The sequence below is a fragment of the Vitis riparia genome, chromosome 4 (genome assembly GCF_004353265.1).
Source record: "Vitis riparia cultivar Riparia Gloire de Montpellier isolate 1030 chromosome 4, EGFV_Vit.rip_1.0, whole genome shotgun sequence".
NCBI classification, from domain to species: Eukaryota; Viridiplantae; Streptophyta; class Magnoliopsida; order Vitales; family Vitaceae; genus Vitis; species Vitis riparia.
Window position 1 is genome coordinate 21301541 of NC_048434.1, and position 20878 is coordinate 21322418.

A 20878-nucleotide genomic window follows, 5' to 3' on the forward strand; every position below is an offset into this window, starting at 1 on the left:
ATGTGTCATCGTTCTTTGGCGAGATGGTGATGTGTTCAATGACATTTGACATCGTTTTGGAGAAGATGTGTTGTTTCTATGTCGGGAACTACGCTAAGGGAAATCCTAATCTTGCACTTCTAATGATCAATTCCCTTAAAAAGTATTGTAAATATAAGGATCCAATGATTTGTGGGCTTGCTCTAAGAAGTCTTTGTTTTTTGCGAGTGGCAAATTTGGTGGAATACTTGGTGGGTCTCTTAGGATCAGGGCTGATAGATAGTGATAGTTATGTAAGGATGGTGGCAACTAGTGGGGTTCTAAAATTATATCACATATCAGCTTCAACACGTGTTGATGCAGATTTTCCAGTAATGCTTAAGCATTTAATTCTTAACGATCCAAATACTCAAGTAGTTACAAATTGTTTATCATCTCTACAAGAGATCTGGAGCAAGCGAGTACCTTTGAGGAAACATCTAGGGAGAGAGAGGCAACACACATTCATCATAAAAAAAATGGAAGGAAGCAACCACCATTCTGACATGAATTCCCAATGGGTGTACCCTATTCATGGTTACCTTCCTACAAAATACATAAGATTTTGGTGGTATGGATGATACTTTGTCATCTCAGATGCAACTATAATATCAATTTACTTGTTGAGACCCCTTCTTACTAAGATTTCTTGGTTTAAAATTGGTTTGTTAGAAAAGAACTACCCATATTAGGTATTAAATGACTTGATCCTTGTTGCTAGTTTTCACTCAACCATTGACCCTTTAATTTTAAAATTTGTTTCAACAACTTCAAAATGCTTTTAAAAAAATTCCAAACCTTGTATGGTTTTCCTCATTTCTTGAACTCAAATTTAAAATTTCGTTTGAGTTAGAAAGCCATTCTGGAATAGAAGATATAAAGGGGCTCCGTTTTCACCTAGTTCTGGACATTCGAGAACCTTTTGCAAAAAATAAAATACCAGATGACCTTTTAAATTTAATTTAATATTTTTTTTCTCAATTTTAGGCTTCTTGAAATTGATATTAGACACATGGAATATTAAAAATATTCATTTTTGAGGGAGATATGATTTTTCAAAATCGTACCTACTGTGCATGATGGAATCTGGACATCTGATTAGTTGGACCATTTTAAAAATATTTTTGAGTACTACCTGACCCTGAATTTATTTTTCTTGTGATATAAACACCTTTAACGATATATGTGATTTTTTTGTATGAATTTATGTGATGTTTTTTTATTTTTTTAAAATTCGTTTATGCATGTCACTATTGTTTTACCTAATTTGGACCTTTTGGAATTTTTGGGTGTCTTTGCTGCAATTTGTCATTCGAATGAGTGTTGGGATTTTGGTATCTTGTTCTAGATGTGTAGGAGTTGCTTCCTAGAATTTTTTGTGGTTAAATTCCACTCCAAGGTATTTTTTTAGAAATTGTTTTATAATGCTCTTTTTACTATATGCATGCTGATGACTCAGTGCTTGCTTGAATTTGTTATCTGCTTTTGAAGTCATTTGACTTACCTTGGCTCACTTTTGGTTTTGGTATTGTATATTAGACATAATAGAGATGGTATATAATTTATACTTGTCCTAACCATTCTAACATTTTTGAAGGAATCTTATAAATTATGCATGCTATCCAGGTACACTCTTTATCACTCACTTTTTGGAATTCTATGAACATGTATACTATTGAAGACTATATTTATGTTTGATATAATCTTTTGATGCTTAGATGTATGTTTGATTCGCTATGATTAAATATATGTTGTGTGATATATTTCTATACTAACTCTGATGTTTTATGATAGCGCTTGAGAAACACTTTAGGTACATACTTTGACTTTCTTTTATGATCATGATTTGACTTTCTGGCTTGGCATGTTAATTCTGAAATCACCTTAGTTTACCTAGGTACATTCAATTAATTAATTAATTGTGATATTTCCTTCAACTTAGCCAGTAGAGATCTTCTTAGGGCTTAGAGGGGTGCTATCTCTTTGAGATACCTTCCCAATAAGTAACCTGATCCCCGGACCTAGACTCGATTTTTCAAAGACATGTTTTTCCAAAAACTATGGAGTCACTTCTTTAGGGTTTTCTTTCTTGTTTTATTTTCCCTTTTAAATAAAATAAAATGAGTGACGACTCCGACTTTTCCAAAACTAATATTTCACCAATAAAAATGAGTCTCATCGATTGAGTGGGAATGCACGTGAAAAATGTTGTTCCACAAATGGATAGCAGGTCACAGACTAGTGCACTTGGTGTCTCGTTATTATTTACATAGGATATTAGAGTTCAGTTAATTCTATGTAGTGGGATGTTGAATCAATTCTATAAATGGATTATGAGGGAACCAATATCTTTATGTGTCCCTATGGTCCCCGTTCGGAGCTCATATGATATACTCATTGGTTTATTTAGTGAAATGTTTTTTTTCTTATGAGATTGTGTTCCTTTTCTAACAAGGTATATGAGCTCCGAACGGGGACCATAGGGACACATAAAGATATTGGTTCCCTCATAATATAATATAAAAGAGTACTTAAGTAAGAAGATTGATCATTGTTATAGTTGACAAGGAACTCTAATTGTAATAGGTGACAATCTTTTGGAGTCTTCTAATGGTTAACCTTCTTGGATCAATCTTCTTATTTGTTTCTTGAAGTTAGGTTTTGAGCCTTTGCATTTAAATACACAACTTTTTGTTGAATTCTCTGCTAAAATAAATTCAGTTTACTTAAGTACTCTTTTATATTATATTTAAAAAAAAGTTATTTCTCAATCATTTTTTCGATTGAGCCTTTTATCAGATTTTTTTATAAGTCAATTTTCATATTGAAATTTAGATTTTCCTTCTAAATCAATAATGATGTAAATGTATTTAATATATATATATATATATATATATAGATGATCTTCCTTTCAAACTCTAAAGTCAACAATAAAATTTAAATATGACAAATAATAATGAGAGCAAAGATAGCATTTATGCCTTTAAATAAAAATTAAACACTATATTAGAAAATAAATGTAAATAAAAAAAAGTTAAAAAAGATAAATCCTTCCCCCTCACAATTGAGGTGGAGGTAGATTTTTTATTACTCTTTTGACTTTTCTTTCAAAAAATCTCAATTGTCATCCATCCACATCCACAAGTTGTTGAATAGAGAGTGGTTTCAATGATTTCATGAAAGTAGCATAGCTAATGGAATGGAAACTTTATCTTAGCACTCTTTCACTATTCTTGCAACTCGTACTTGCTACTTTCTACTATATTTGAACCTTGAGCTTGTTACGTGTTCTAACCTTACCCACATATGAAAGATTAAATAATAATTGTAATTAATAAAATTATAAATAAATGAAGACTAAAGTGGTATTTATTTTTTTTTTGACTTTTTACTTAAAATAATTTATTTTTAAAATTTAAGTTATTTGTTTTTCTATTTTTTCATGACTTATTATAAACTTTTACTAATGTGGTGTTTTTTTTTTCTTAATTCTAATTAGAACCTTAATGCTTAATAGTGTTAAATATTAGGTTTGTTGTTTTTACAGTATTTTATTTCTATTAATTATTAAAAAAAACTAATATATTATTTTTTTCTATTTAGAAAAAGCTACTTATTTTAGCTTTTTCTATTTAGTAAAAAGTTTATAATAAGTCATAAAAAAGTAGAAAAATAAACCACCTAAATTTTGAAAATAAATTATTGTCAACAAAAAGCCAAAAAAACAAACATCACCTAAATAAATAAAAAAAATCAAAATATAGAATTTTTTCTAAATAAAAAAAATAACATATTGATTTTTTTTTTTTACTTTTTAATACTTAATATAAATAAAATACTACAAAAACAAACGACCTAATATTTAATACTATTAAGTATTAAGGTTATAGAATTAAGTAAAAAAAAAACAAATACCAAAAAAAATTCTTCCTATATCATTGTCCAATAAAAGTTTTGAGTTCCACCCGTAGGTGATATTACTTGTCCAATCATTAGTACTTCTTAGCCAAGTTGGTAGCCATTATCACAATGGCCATCCACCTTATGCATAAACTAATGATATGTCCGATTTAAATTATTTTTTAAATATGCTTTTTTTCTTTTAAAATTTTCACATATAAAAAGTTGAAGTGTAAAGATTTGCTAATGGGCGGCCAAGCCAAGGGCTTTCCGCCTCAAACTTAGGCTTGAATGGGGTCCATATTTGTCTTCATGTAATATAATGAACATGGAGAAGCCCAAAACCATCACCATCAACTTTATTGTTCCTCCTATGAGCATATTAAACCTTAACAGCATCAATTTTAGTAATAATTCCGTTTATAATTAAGCCAAACTTCTCAAAGGAACAAAGCACGCCGTTTTGTTCTCTCTTTTGGAGACATTATAGCGATTTGTGGCCCATAAAATCTCTTTAGCCTTCACGCCCAAATATTTGCTTCACATTTGGGCCTGGCCCTCAAAGATCCTCCCACCTTCTCCCCCAAGGTCAAGCCAAGGCTCCGCTGCTGCTGTGCAAATATATATATACATATGGGTAAACCGACATGATTTTTAATTTTCCTTTTTATAATACTGTACTGTGGATAAGATTTTTTAAAGTCAAAATATTCAAGAGACGGCTACTTTGGAGCTGTACCCACTTGCCCTTGATGTAAAAATAATGGTTTTGAAAACCCATCTTTTCGCCACGTCAGACTATTCCACGTTGTTTTGATGTGGATTCCACCTCAGCTATTTGGATAATGTGGAAGTGCCCCAGTGGGGGAGGCCGCATAATCCAAGACACAAGATTCCATCCACTAAATGCAGATTGCATAATTTAAATATGAGTAATTAGATCCTTATGATGTCTTTTTCATTTATGGTTTGTTGGTTTGAATTTTGATTGTTTATTTCTTTTTGGCGCATCCTCTGAGCCATGGGTCCATGGCTGTGTCATTGGCTTGGTGCCCAAGTCATTCCGGGCCCACTTAAACGGTTTCGAGTACAATTACAAAAAAAACTAATTTTTTAATTAATAAATTTTATTAATCATGTAAAAACAACTAAAAAAAATAAAATATATATTTTAGAATGCCTTTAGAAAGAATAATTTTCATATTTATGTTCGTCTTTGAATTTTTATTTTAAAAAATTATATTTAAGGATTATTCTAATTTTCGAAAACCTTATGTGACGTCATCAGTAAAACTATGGAGATGGTTTTGGACACATGTTCGGTAATAAATTATAAATAAACAAAGCGAGAAAACCCTCCATTTCGGATATGTCACGTGAAAAGGACCCACTATAAACGGGGGGCCATTTAAAGAAATAAACCAAAAGTAGAACTCCTCCTCGCATATGAAGTGGACCCACTCTCCATGGGCCGGCTTGATAACTTGGGGGTCTTGGGCATCCTTCGTACTACACGTTCCGTACTGCACCGAGCCACGCAGACACAACCCTCCTCCACACTCACGCTCGCGCGCGCGCTCTCTCTCTCACAGTCAGCACTCGTCAGTCATCCGATGCCTTTTCTTCGCCTCCTTCACCCTCTCTCTTCAAAGCCACCGATTGTCATGACCTGTTATCGTCTCTTCGCCGCTTCGTCTCCGACTATACTTGCTGTTTCTGCAGCGGCGGTTTTTCTCAGTAATTCATATTAGTTTTTTTTCCATTTCGGTGGCAGTTTGTTTGTCTCAATGGCGATGGATGACACCGAGAGTTGCAGTAGTAGAGCCGTTGATTCGTCGCATGCGCAGCCTCGACATCATAGGCAAAAACTCGAGGTCTTCAACGAAGTGCTTCGCCGAATCCAGGAATCCGATTACGAAGAAGCCAAACTCCCTGATTTCGATGATCAGCTTTGGCTTCATTTCAATCGACTCCCTGCCAGGTGACCTAACCCTAGTTTTTTTACTTTTGATTAGGGAATTTTAAGTTTATTGATCTAGAAATGGTAGGACAAGGAAAACATTTTTTCAAAACTCGATCCCGAACCTGGTTTTTTTTTTTTTGTCCCCTCGAACTCTCTTTCATTTTCCTTCGAATTCGCGGCAACCAATTGGAGCGTTTCTTTATGTTTTTATGATTTGTTCAATTCTCAAGTTCTATTAGCAATAATAATTCTCTTCTTCTCCAGTGATCAAAGTTATGCACATATGCAAACATATATAATGGCATTTACAATTTTCGGTTTTAGTTTCAAGTTTCATGCTAGAATTGGATTATCTCCAATGTTGATAGGGTTAGTGCATTGCTTCTATGCAGATATGTATTGGATGTGAATGTGGAAAGGGCAGAAGATGTACTCACACATCAGAGACTACTTCATTTGGCAGAGGATCCTGCTAATAGACCAGTATTTGAAGTTCGCCTTGTGCAGGTACTTGATGATCTTATTTACATTTATCTTCTAATTGTATTTAACTGCTAATCCATACTGTGAAAAAGATCATATGATCGGTTTGGTTTATAATTAGGTATTCTTGCACCCACACTTGAATTGAAGTTGTAACAATCCCTGTCTAGCAGAGTAGAAGCACTGGGAGTATATTAGATTATGCCTTGGAACCTTGCACTAAGGCTCTTCAACCTATAGATCCATGCATATTGATATGAGGTTCCAAACTGGTTTTAAGGAGTTTGGTCACATTAAGTTAGTTAAGGGAACAAGGAATGTAAAAAGGGGAGGGAAAATTGTTTATTACTTTGTGAAATTTATATAAAATGTTTAAAGAACCTGAAAGAAGATCCCTATCTTTGCTTCAGGAAAATTGTGTGAATATTTATTCTTTATCCTTCTCATTATGATATTCTCTATTTATACTGGATTCTGTTGGATGCTTTTTTTTTTTTTTTCATTTTATAAAATATTTGTACTCTTGGTTTTTTTAAAAGGCTAGGCAGCTTTTGTGGAAGTTAAATATTTGTTTGCCGATTTTATCACAAACTGAATATTAATGGTTCAGAGCTTTAGTGCATGCATAATTGTTTATTTGTGACTTTTTTATTCAGGTTCATTCTGCCTCTTATGAAGATTCAGTTGATTCTGCTTATTCAAAGAGTCCAATGAAAGAAGATCCCCAAAGTTATTCTAATTACTCTAGCAGACAAGGGTATACTCTGTGTGTGTGTGTATGTATTGTATATATTCAATCTTGTTCAGTATTCACCCATGTTGTATGCTTTGATTTTGAATTTTTTTTTCCTTTTTTCTTGTCAACTTTTTTATACTTCATTTTCATTGATTTAACCATTCTCTCCCTCTCTCACTCTCCCAGAATCCATCCACCACCCACATTTGGTTCATCTCCGAATCTTGAAGTGCTTGCACTCCAAGCTAATAGAATTCGTGTTGAAGATGGTGATAGCACTGTGAATTCTACTTCAGCTTTGGTGAGGTAAAAACTTTTTAAAAGTTGAGCATTATCATGAGATTAATCACTATGTTAAGAAGCCTGAACACCTTTGTAGAATCCCAAGCAAAAATGCTCAAATACACCAATAGGGTGCAACCCAAGCGCATACAGAATATACAAGGATGTAACAGAGTAAAAGGAACTAAATGTGCTACCTAGGCAGCCTATCGTACACATGTCATCAAGTGAATCCAAGGAAAAATTCTGCCTGAATCTTTGGGACAAGGAACTGCCTTTCCAATGCATAGCCTCCTTGTTATTTAAGCATGTCTTTTCAATTTTTTTTACTCAATAGTTGTCATGTTTTCGTACTAATTTATACGTTTTCAAAGTTGCTCATGGTATATCCTCATTTTCAGAATCCTCAGTGTTTGTGAGCCTTGTGGGTATTTTTTTCTTGCCCATCAGTGTCCTTTTTGTACTACTTGTGTACATGGGCTGCACCCTTTTTTTTTTTATGTTAGGTGCTTTTCTGATAAATCTTTCTTTGCCTATTAAAAAAAAGAAGCAAAAAGACAGAAATCTCCTCATGTTCAGAAACTATTGATATTTTTATTATTGACTGCTGAAATTACTTTTGTTTCTACTTGGTGTTTTTTTGTAAACAAAAATCATGCAGGACTATGCACGAGATCACCTTTGCAACAGTTGATAAGCCAAAACTCCTTAGTCAGGTAGTTGACTAATTCATTTACCCAAGAACACAACATCTATATTCATATGTGCTTGTTGTATTCCATGAGGGGTTTTGAAGGATTTATGTTCTCCTATGGATAAGGCTGTATTGAAAGTGCTTTTTGTGGGTTTTTTGTTTTTGAGAAGTTAGGTTTCTTGAAGCAGCAATCCTGAGAATGTCCCATGAAGAATGGAATTCCAAAATGAATTTTAGAATGGGGGATAGGAGTGCTAGATGATTGGGCCTTTTGGTTTTGGGAAATCAGGGTTCTTGAAGCATCAGTCATGAGAGTCTTCTTTGAAGGATGGAACTCCAAAATAGATTTGAAAATGGAGGGTTGGGAGTGCTCTAGAACCATCAGTCGTGAGAATGTTCCTTGAAGGACATAATTCCAATACAGATTTGAGAGTCAGTGTTGAGATGTTTAGTATACATTTGGATACACTTCTGGTTTTTTGTTTTTAGAATTGGAAACTTCTATATAAAAGTATAACCTTTTTTATAAAAAGTATAGATTTATCTTGTATCTTTAAAAATCACTTCTAGAAATTTTAAAATTTGATATATTAAAATTTTTTTAATACCTCAATTTTTGTAAATAGTCTTTAAAATCATTACTTGTTCAATATAAGCCTGTTAGAGTTCTTGTATCTTATACAAAACTTGCAAATATTTTTTTATTTTAAAAATAGAAAATAGAAAGTGTATCCAAACAGGCACTTATTTATTTAATTTTTGTTTCAATTTTAGGTTTTTGATTTTGAGACATTAGGTTTCTTTAGCAGCCATGAGAGTATTCTCTGAAGGATGCAATTCCAAAATGGATGTGGAAGTGAGGGATCAAGACTGACTGGTGATGGGGTGTTGGTTTGGGTTTTTGGGCTTTTTGTTTCTTTTTCTAAGGGTGTTTGTTCTCATATAAGGTCAAGGAGCAAAATTGGAATATGGAATTTTGATGTGAAGGGCAACTTTTAAATACAACATTTGATACAGTGATTTTGTTACATTTATAAATTCCTAACTTTTAGTTCATTTCTTTGAGACATATATCTTTTTTAACTCTTCTACTTAAAAACTATTGTCATTCATATTTCTATGAAGATCCCTTGAAATTCTCTGGTGTTTCTGTTATACAAGAAACTATCCATTTATATCTGTTAATGCTTCTCACTTAATATTGTTGCTAAAATACAACTACTTTTATGTTATTTTCCAGTTGACTTCCATACTTGCTGAGGTTGGACTAAATATTCAAGAAGCTCATGCCTTTTCCACTGTTGATGGCTTCTCCTTAGATGTCTTTGTTGTTGATGGTTGGCCTTATGAGGTATGGTCTTGTCATTTGAAGCACATGGTTGTTTACTTTTATGTTTATTAGTCACCCAGAAAATTTACAGCATTCTTAATCCGTGGCAGAGCAAATGCTACCTTGATTAAAGTTTCAAAAATAGATTCCTTTTGACATGCATAACTTTTCCTATTTGTATAATTTGATGGATTCTGCATAATATGTTTGATTCACTATCTTGAGTGATATAACTATTTTTTTGTTTTTGATATTTTCTGTCTATCCTGCTTTTATTTGGTGTAGTTGTTGTGGGACTGTAGTTCATTCTCAATTTCCTTTATAGTCTTTGTGAACCAATAAAAGCACCTTCAATTAAGGTTCTCATATTCTTTTCATTATAAATAGGTCTTTTTCCCTTTCTCTCAGGATCTTGAGCACTGCACCCGGAAATAAATACTAATGACTACATATATAAGCATCCAGATATTCAAAGTATTCTTCAAAATAATCTGCAAAGTTTATGCGCTTTAAGGTAGCTTTGGAAGCAACAATTGGATAATTACTTGACTGCTTCATACTTATAACTATAGATTCCAGCATATCTATTTAAACAATGAGAGATTGGCAGTTACCTTTCAAATGAAGTATGCATCTGAATGGTTGTTCCTTAAGGAATATGCTTTCTAGATTGTCTTGCACATCATCTAAGTTCATTGAGAAGCAATATCAAATATGCATTGTCTTGTGAAACTGATTGTTAAATGCTTATGTTCATGGAAAGCAAATGATGATATGCATTATCTTGTGAAATAGATCATTAAATGTTCTTTGTTTGTGCTTTAGATGTGAACTGGTTGTATGACGTTCTTGGTCTTTTTACCTTTTCTGAGTGCAAAATCTTATTTTATTATGGGAAGTATTTGCTTTGAATTCAATTTAAAATCATATCAGTGACTCACAAACGGATCAGTTTTATGTTTATCTAATTCTTTTGCCTTCAGAGGTATGGTGGCTAGGCTTTAGAATCTTTTTATCGCTCTTTCACATCACTGTACACTTCTTGACATATCAGTAACTCACAAACAGATCAGTTTTATGCTTTATCTAATCCTTTTGCCTTTTGAGGCATGATGGCTAGGCTTTAGAATCTTTTTATCTCTCTTTCACATCACTGTACACTTCTTGACATAATGGTGTTTTGGAAACTTTTAGGAAACTGAGCAGCTTAGAATTGCTATGGAAAAGGAAATACTAAAGATCAAGGTAGTTCTTCTCCATCCTATTATAAAATGATGATGTTGATACTAAATAAAACTGGTGAATTGTTTGGTTGTTTCTTTTCATTGGTACTACCAGTACTGTAATTACCCATTTTATAATTGAATTCTGTATTGATGGCTGTGAAGGCCATAGGAACTGTCAATACTTATGTTGATAAAGTCGTTTCTTTACCATGCATTGCTTCAAGTACTGTCTATTAACACCTTTCATGTATCTGCATGTATCTGAACCACTACTTTGTTTTATTCGTGATGTGCTGTGTGATCATATAAATTAGCTTAGAAGGATAATGGAATTTTAGTATTATTTAACCACCATCACTCCTTACTTTCTAGGTCGCTGAACTCCAAAATGGCATGTTGGGTTTAATGATTTATTCTACTTAAAATTCTGTGAAAAAATATCAAACCTTAATGGAGGTTAGTGTTTGAGTCATATTAGAACTAAGACTTCTGCATCTCACTTAATAATTACCTTCAAATATTTGCTTGCTTTTGTAGTTTTTGCAGAGAAGATTTCACATCTTTCTATTGCCATCTATATTTGGTGGCCAAGTCATTGTTTTTAAAGGACACCATAAAATGTTTTCATGGACACTGAACTTAGGGGATTCTATTCTGTCACAACTTGGGTTGTGGGAAGAGGGGCAAGAGTCTTGTTCAGAAATATTGATGAATGATTTTTTAAATGGAAAATCATTGACCATTTGAGGATGGTTGCCAAGCACCCATTCTTAGGATTTCTGCTTGAAATAACTTAAATTTTATTGCCAGCTTTAGAAAACTCATGAGTTTAAAAAACAAAGTTTAGAGTGTCATGATAGAGTACATTGGGCACCCATCAATTTATATTTTTTTGCCATTATTATTTGGTAGAAGATATATTTGGAATTGCAAGACAGCTCAATATGTTTGGCCAATTTCATGATGGAACATGTTTTGCATGCTTTCACATTAGCGATCTCTTAAGAAATACCTCTAGAATGAACCTGAGCCTTTTGACGAGAGACAAACAAAGATGAATATTACCTTAAGGAAAACTTGGGCTTTCATGGTTGGATGCTCCATTTCTATTTCACCATTTGGCTCGCAAATCTATAAAGGCATATCACACATGAAAATTGTCCAAGCATGTTGTGCATGGTTTAATTACTGATTGAGTTTTGATATAATCAGCCATGGCCCAACTATTTTAGGTTGGCTGTGTAAACTTTCTGTTACTTTATGTCACTTAAAATTTGGTTTTTGCTCAATGCAGAATATTATGTTTGGAGAAAATTGTATCTAACTAAAAATCATATCACCATTTTGCACTGAAAAGATATGGATTTCAAGTCTATTAATTTTATGTTGCACACAAAAAAGTATTGTGCATGCTTTGCACTTTGAATTTTGATGGCTTGTTCTCTTCAATTATCAGGCTGATACATTTCCTGTGATGCTTATATAAGAAAGGTGGGAATTAGTCCAAATTGAGCTCAGCAAAACTTGCATTTCAAATATTGGAATTTTACTTTCAATGAAAAAAGCATTATGTCCCACAAAATTTTAGTTGATCACATTCTTGTTATCACAACCTGCATTTTTTAGCCTGTACATTGTCTTTCTAGTGTCTTCCAATTTGAACCAATCTCACCTTACTGGTGTATTTGTTGTTTATAGAAAATGATTGAATTGTAGCTTACTTTCTTGTCTTGTTATGAATTGATGCTATCCCCAACCTTGCAAAGCATGCATCCATTTCAGTTTATATTCTTTTTTATTCAATGTAGTTGTTGAATTTTCAAATAGGTACCAGTTGTGGTGTTTCCTCTTCTACAGATTCAGTTCACTTAACAGTACATACTTGTGTTGTTGGCCTGTCTTTTATATCTATACCTCTATTTTAACTTGTGCTTTGCATATGTTTGTATAAGATAATTTTCAACTCAGATGCAGGAGCAATCTTGGTTGAAACAACATTCACCATCTGCTGCTGCCAAGCCTAGCCACACAAGGATTGAATCCTTCAATGATTATGTAAAAATACCTACTGATGAAACTGATGTCTGGGAAATTGATGCCAATCTGCTGACTCTTGAAAACAAAGTTGCATCAGGGTCATATGGTGATCTGTAAGTTAGTAATTTTGGAAACCTATTGTGATATGTGATCTGTAAGCAATGGCAGAGCCAGGAAATGACTTGGGCAGGGGGCAAGATTTAGATATTTATTTTAGGGGGTGAAAATGAGAAAAAAAAAAACAAAAAAACAAAAATTGCTTACATAGCCTAGTGGTAACTATGAAGTTCATGTTTTGTCCTTGAGAAAGGGATAAAATCCCTGTGTGCAAAAAAATTTTTAAATTTCAAGGGTTGAAATGCCCACAAACCTCCCACCCCCCAGGCATGCCTTGGCTCTACCATTGTCTGTAAGTCGCAATTTTGGAAATCTCTCCTGATATTTGCTAATTCTCAGTTGATTTATCATTCTAACTTCTTCAGGTTCAAAGGCACTTATCGCAGTCAGGAAGTGGCTATTAAAATCCTAAAGCCGGAGTCTGTCAATACAGATATGCTGCGAGAATTTTCTCAGGAAGTCTATATTATGAGGTTTGCATATATTTGTTTTCAATAATGACACTGGTTTGCCATTACAGAATTCATTTTTTATTCTTTCTGATATTTTTTTCCTTCCCCAACTACAATCAATTCATTCTTTAGCACTTTCTCATCTTGAGCAGAGCATCATCTGCTTATGGAAATTGTGCCTCAATTTTGTCATGGCATTTTGATCTGGAGCTTTTCAGTTGTCTTTGTTTCTTTTGTTTTATTTTTAAATAAAAAAATATTTTAGAATATTAGGTTGGCACCAACCAAAGTTGCTGCTAGCCTGTCATGTAAAGAATTTACACAGACTAGTAATTTGATAAAAAAATCTGAGACAGATTTGACATTTCCTTAGATCTAGGTTATGCACAGAGACCAGGATCATTGTTGGGTTGCCTAAATTATTCTCTTGGAAAGAAAACATTCAAACTCAAACTCTTCAAAAGATTTTGGTGGGAAGCAAATATTTAGGTGAATAAAAAAGTCTTGATAATCATTCATCAACCTTAACCAAAGTTGTTTTCTATTTTACTACCAAAAGCTTGTGGTAATGGCAGACTTTATTTTGCTTCCGGGAGGGTTATTTTTCTTCTGAGTTACTCTCAGAAAATCAATCTTTAGAAGGACAGTTTTTAAATCTTAGCAAGCTTTAGGGTCCTTTGTCCTTTTAAAGTGGAGTAATTAGTAGCATTCATTTATAACTATGATTCAATGTTTGTGTGTATTGAGTTAGGGCAAGGGGCTTGCTATAGTAGCAATGACAAGGCATCTATCTTGATGTTTGGACCTGTCACTCTTGGGGAACTGCATTTTGTTTGGGGCTTGTTCTAAAGAATGCATGTCCTAAGGGAAAAGAATAGAGAAAATTGTGGGACTAATTTGCATATAATAGTGGAGATAACAGATCATTTCTTAGATTATTGGGAGCAATCAAAGTGTGCAAAAGCTGTCGATAGATAAGGTAGATAGTCTGTAATGAACAGTGTTTAATTTACACTTGTTTTAGGGTTAATACCTACAAATAGTTTTAGTAAGTTATTATCAGCAGCTTTCTGGCTTTTTTTTCCAGGAAAAATACTGCTCTTGGAGGCACTTTTCAAGCATAGAGTGGTGGCCTAGAGCTTTTGTAACATTAGTTTCTTCCATCTCCTTGCTTTTCTTTTTGTTTGGTCTCCTTTTTCTTTTTCCATTTATATTGTTTGGATTGATGTGATTTTCTGTCCATTTGAATATATATATTTTTTTGATAGATAAACACACAGATAGAAATAAATTAGAAAAAGGGCACCTTGAGGCTGACCCAAAAGCATACAAGGCACAAACAAAAGAAGAGGGGATACAAAAATATCAGCCCTCAACTAGCTCCTAGCCAATCAAAAAAACTGAATAAAGGAAGAGGACCTTCATTTACAACCGACTTAGTCCACATCCAAAGATTACATACAAAAGAATTTCTCAACCTATGAATCGAAAGCTCCTCATTATCAAATGCAATCCTATTTCTTTCCTTCCAAACAACCCAAAAAAGACACAAAAGGGCTGCCTTCCACACATTACTACGTTTCTTGCCCATATTAAAGCCGCGCCATCCAAGAAGGGTATCTCTAACCGAAAGAGAGAGGACCCAAGTAATGCCAAAAATAGCAAACAATAACTCCTATAAAACTCTTGCCCTGGTGCAATGAATAAGAATATGATCAATAGACTCTTCTTCCTCACAACAAAGGAAGCATCTATTAGCTAGAATCTGTCCCCTCTTTTTAAGTTGATCCAAAGTTAGCACCTTACCCCAAGAGGCTTCCCAGCAAAAAAAACCCACTTTGGTAGGAACACATGGACTCCAAATAACGCTATTAGGGAATTGAACAACTTTTCTTGAAACTAGAGCACTATAAAGAGATTTGACTGAGAAAATCCCATCTTTAGTCTCTTTCCACAACATTCTATCTTCCAAAAGAGGATTGAGCCTCCTTCCTCGGATTGTCAATAGTAATCTCTCCACCTCCCAGTCATTGAAGGGCCTAGAGAACTTAGGGCTCCAAACCCCTTCCTCTCCCAAAGGATCCCACAACTCCACTAACCAAGCCTCTTTATAAGATGCAAATGCATACAATGAAGGAAAAGAGTTACAAGGAACGAAGTTCTCACACCAATTATCTTTCCAAAACTTGACATTTCTACCATTCCCCACAGAAAAAACAACTTTGTTTTCAAAAGAGAGTCTTCCTTCCTTATTTCCTTCCATAAGCCTACTCCGAATCCCTCCCTAACTTCTCTAGTATACCAACCCCCTTCTTCCTCCCCAAACTTCCTACTAATGACATGCCTCCAAAGAGTCTCCCTTTCATTCGCAAAGCGCCAGTTCCACTTACATAAGAGGGCCCTATTGAGAGTAGAAAGACGTCTAACTCCTAAACCACCATTCCTTTTGTCCAAACAAACGGTATCCCACTTTACTAGATGAGGCTTCCTCTCCAAAGCTCCCCATCCCCACAAAAAATCCCTTTGAATTTTTTCCAATCTTAAACTAATCACTCTTGACATTCGCAATAAAGACATCAAATATATGGGCATACTTGACAATGTGCTACGAATTAGAGTGATTCTCCCTCCTTTGGAGATAAATTGTCTTTTCCACATGGCAAGCTTTTTCCGAAATTTCTCTTCCACCCCATTCCAAATGGCCACGGACTTATGATTCGCACCCAAAGGGAGCCCCAAGTAAGAAGTTGGCAGCCTTCCCACTTTACAACCAACCTCAAGAGCCAAAACCTCCAAATTCTTTACCCTCCCAACCGAAAATTTTTCACTCTTATCCAAATTGATTCTCAAACTTGATATGACTTCAAACCACATCAACAACCAACTTAAGTACGCCATCTGATCTTGGGAAGCTTCACAAAAAACTAGAGTATCATCAGCGAACAGCAAATGAGAGACCAAAACCTCATCTCCACTACTTCCTTTTATCCTATAGCCTGAAAGAAACACCCCCCCCCCCCCCCCCCCCCCCTCTCTGCTCTAAGGATGAGCCTATTAAGAGCCTCCATCCCGATCACAAAAAGGTAGGGAAAAAGTGGATCTCCCTGACGCCGCCCCCTTGAACTGTTGAAGAAACCTGTCGGGGTGCCATTGATCAATACCGAAAACGTTGCTGTGGAAATGCACCAGGAAATCCAACCAGTCCACTTCTCCCCAAAACCCATACTTTGCATCACGAACAACAAAAAATTCCAGTTTAAGTAATCATATCCCTTCTCTATATCCAGCTTGCACAACATCCCACTTTCATTCCGCTTTAACAAAGAGTCTATTGCCTCATTGGCAATTAGGGCAGCATCAAGAATTTGTCTTCCTTCAACAAATGCATTTTGAGTTGAAGACACCACCTTTCCCACTACCTTCTTAAGCCTATTAACTAACACTTTTGCCAACAATTTATACAATCCTCCCACCAAACTAATCGGTCTAAAATCTCTAAGATCCTCTGCGCCTGCTTTTTTTGGGATTAGGACCAGGAAAGTGGAATTCAGACTCTTAACAAATCTGTCATGCTCGTGGAACTCTTTCAAAAAACCCATAACCTCTTCTTTCACAAATTCCCAGCAAGACTGCCAGAAGCTTAGAGGGAATACATTTGGACCAGGCGCCTTGTCCCCGTTCAGATCTGAGAGAGCGAAGAGAACCTCTTCCTCTGTAAATACCTCCTCCAATCTAGCTACTTCATGAACATCAATTCTATTAAAGTCTAGACTTTCCATAGTTGGGTGCCAATCACTAGGATCTGCCAGAAGGTTCTTGAAAGTTCTAACCACACCCTCCTTAATTTCCTGCTCTTCTGTTAACCAGGTTCCATTTATTTTAATCTTAGACAAACAATTTCTCCTTCTATGGGAATTGGCCATCCTATGAAACAAGCTTGTATTTCTGTCACCCTCCCTCAACCACACTTCTCTTGATTTTTGTCTCCAAGAAATCTCCTCCATAAGAACCCATTTCTCAAAATCCCCCTTTGCTTCCTTTCTAGCTTCCAACTCCTCCAATGATAAAGAACACAACTTCTCTTGAGAATCCCAGAAATCCACTTTGTCCAAGGCCAATCTCTTATTCACTCCCACCTTCCTAAAAACATCCTTGTTCCAAGTTTTTAAGATAGCCTTCAAAGCCTTTAATTTCTCTACAAGGACAAAGCTAAAGGATCCACTGAAGCTTAAACCTTGCCACCATCCCTTCGGAGGATACTTAAAACTCTCCTCCTTTAGCCACATGTTTTCAAACCGAAAAGGGTCAGGCCCCCTCTTCACCCCTCCCCCATCCCCCATCCCCTATTCAACATGATGGGAAAGTGATCAGACGCTGGCCTAGGAAGAGTACACTGCACTTCCCCATTAAAATGACCCTCCTAGTCCTCCGACACCAAAAACCGATCTAGTCTTGACATGGCTTGGCTATTCAACCCTCCACTCCAGGTAAACGGGCCCCCCTGAATAGGAAGATCCCTCAAGTCCAGATCATCGATCACCTCCAAGAATCTTCTCATTGAAGAAGACACCCTCTCTCCTCTTCTACGCTTATTAGGAAATCTGATCATATTGAAATCTCCTCCAATACACCAAGGGTCATTCCAAAGCCCGCAGATGGCCCCTAACTCTTCCCAAAAAAATTATACGTATCTTTTCATAGTAGAACCATACACTCCTGAAAAAATCCATCCAAAACCATCTTCACAATTCCTGAACCAACAGGAAATGGAGAAAAGACCCACCTCCATCCCTACCAGCTCCAACACTCTGTTATCCCAGAAAATACCACCCCTCCAGCTACTCCCCTAGCATTCAAGGCTTCCCATTCTAAAAATCTCCCCACTCCTAGGCTTCACACCACCCCTAAAGACATCTCTGTCATTTTAGTCTCATGCAGACAAACCAAATCCACTTTGTGGGAACTTATTAAGGCTTTAATTATTTTCCTCTTATTTCTGTCATTTACCCCTCGAATATTCCAAGATAAAATCTTAACCTTCATTTAAAACACAAAGCTCTATCCCCTCTTCTTCTGTCCGAATCTTTCTTTCTGCTCATTCCATCATAATTAATCAAACATTCTAACTTTTTTACTTCCCCATCAAACCTAGTCAAACCTAAAGTTCCCCTCTTCTTGCCTTGATTTGTTTTTCAACCTTAGAAGCAATTTTAGGATTTCCCCTTCAACCCTTTCTGTCGTGAACCCCAAAGATTTACTAAACTTTACCAGGCTACTTTCATCCCAACTACTGCCAGAAACCTCCCTATCTTGCAGTGCCTTAACAACCTCAGGCTTATCACCCAACAACTTTTCCCTCTCTGTGTCCATCACCCACGGACTACCATCAGTCAACATTGCGCACAACGGAGTCTGAAACCCGACTCCTTCAACAATGTCCACTCCTTCCGATCTCGACACACCCCCCACCACTAAAGCCCGAGCACACCCAGATGAAGGAGTAGAAGAGAAGATGTCCTGATCCTCCCCAAAGATAGCGGGAAAGGAATCGTACCTAGATGCCTCAGCTGCCAACGCATCATCAGTCATCATCGCTCTATCATTCCTCGAGAAAGCCTCTAAATCCCTCAAATCCCCTCCGTGAAAGCAGACGACCTCCTCATCCTCACTAACTTTAGTGCGCGATGCCTCATTTATAGCCCTAACTTCCATCTCCGCGACCTCAGAATGGAAATGAGCCCTATCTCCTTTTATCCCCCCTAACCCAAGCCCAAAGCCCAAAGCCCATTCCAGACAAACCCTCGCAGCCTACTAACGAACCCTTAAGGTAAAAAGGCCTCTCATCACAGCCGCCCATTAGCCATCCTTTTAACTGAATGGGCCTTTACTCACTAACCAACCCTTGCAGCGGGATCTCCACTAAGGCAGTCTCGTGGCTATCCTCCCCAAGCCCGCATTTAATCTGGGCCTCCCAAAGAATAGGCCCAACGTTAGGACCTTCAGGCCCAAAACCATGGCCACCCACTTTAGCTACTTCCCCTACCCCTTGACCCCTATTCCTTAGGCTATTTTCTCCATTAGTCACCTCAGGACCATGCCCCCTTTTAGCGGAGTCAGAGGAGGAGCCTGTAACACTTTTTGAAGAGCTTCCACAGGACAGCACCACTTGTACTCTAGTCTGCTCCTTGTATTGAACCTCCTTTTCCAACACTCTTCCTTTGCACACGGCACATGATCCTCCCCCTACTTCTTCTTCGTCCATTGAAGCCCCTTTTCCGAAAAGACTTCCCGCCAGCACCACCTGAGAAAACCAAGGCGGGGTTTCCCACCATAGCTGGACTAAGAAACACCTCAATCGAACCACAATTTGGATAGAGGTAGGTAAGTCCTTACTGACCACCTTCACCAACATTCTAGCCCATTGCAAATCTACCATAGTATCCGTATTTTCGTCCACTGCAATGAAACCACCGTAACCATCTCCTATCAATTTAAACACCTCGCAGCTCCATAGGTGAAGAGGAAGACCCACCATTCTCACCCAAGCCTCGTTAACATTGGCTCCATTACAAAAACACCCCACCTCCGGGTGCCATTTTTCCAAAAATAAGACATTGTCTTTAACACTTCTCTTCCCTCTTGCAAGAACACACTCGGCCTCACTTAACAACTCAAACTCAAAGAGCAAAAGGCCTCTTCCCAACACAACTATATTCAACCATCCTTTGAGGAACCAAGCATGAAGAGCCCAATTTTTCAGAAAATCCAACTTAGGGAAAGGAGTTGAAACATTTTCCCATCTACCCACTATACAGTGATCCAACTATTCTAGTCTACCAAGCATCACCCTCCTTTCCAACTCCAACCAGACCTTATCTCCTAACCTACCCGTTTTCGATTTTGCTACATCTACATAGGTCCTTGGTTCAAGCTCCTTTTCCATTTTAAGCACCTCAATGTAAAGAGGGTCCTTCAATCCTCCAATGGGAACTACCCCAACCTCTCTCAACTTCTCTGCCAAAATATTCCAACCACCAGACAACCCCTTCCCTTCCGGAAAGATTAAGCAAAAGTTTTTTGCCTCTAGATCATGAACAGAGCAAAGGAGAAATCTTCCTGCCTCATTTCAACGACGCTCCAACCTGTACTTTCTTCCCTCCTCCTCCCAGACGAGGGACCGACTTCTATCATCTCTACCTCTACAGCAAGTCTCAACTCCAGTCAACAAACTTCTAAGGCTTGCATCCCCAAATCTGATCCAAGAGGTTATTCCTCTGCATCTCTCCCACATGCACCCTCTCAACTTACCTCCTACAACATCAATCAAAAGTTCAAAAGATTTGGACTCCACAGCAAATCATCTTCTTCCATCCCTTGGAACTTCCTTCATACTTGTTCCACTCCTTCAACTAAATCAGAGATCAAGTTGCTCAATGCACGAGTGGGAGAGGTTTCAATTCTTTCCATTTGACATATCAAGGATTTTAGACCAATCAATCTAGTAAGCAAGCTATATAAACTTCTAGCAAAAATTCGGGTAAGTAAATTGGAAAAGGTGGTGTCTGAGTATCATAATGCTTTTGTGAGGGGAGACATATCCTTGATGAGGGTTTCATTATGGGACCATTGACTCAAGGAAA

At 36.4% G+C, this 20878-nt stretch overlaps 1 protein-coding gene across 3 annotated transcripts in view; it reads left to right on the forward strand.

Moving 5' to 3' along the window:
• Positions 1–5416: 5416 nt before the first annotated feature.
• Positions 5417–20878, forward strand: part of LOC117912425 (serine/threonine-protein kinase STY8-like) — a 31710-nt gene continuing 16248 nt past the window's right edge. The window contains exons 1-9 of one of the 3 annotated variants that reach the window (XM_034827001.1): positions 5417–5899; positions 6274–6388; positions 7021–7121; positions 7287–7406; positions 8044–8098; positions 9317–9427; positions 10601–10651; positions 12601–12782; positions 13152–13259. In XM_034827001.1, the coding sequence (XP_034682892.1) occupies positions 5706–5899; positions 6274–6388; positions 7021–7121; positions 7287–7406; positions 8044–8098; positions 9317–9427; positions 10601–10651; positions 12601–12782; positions 13152–13259 (1037 nt within the window). In that variant the 5' untranslated portion in view covers positions 5417–5705. The remainder of the gene's footprint in view (positions 5900–6273; positions 6389–7020; positions 7122–7286; positions 7407–8043; positions 8099–9316; positions 9428–10600; positions 10652–12600; positions 12783–13151; positions 13260–20878) is intronic. The other 2 variants (XM_034827000.1, XM_034826999.1) reach the window with 2 other exon arrangements.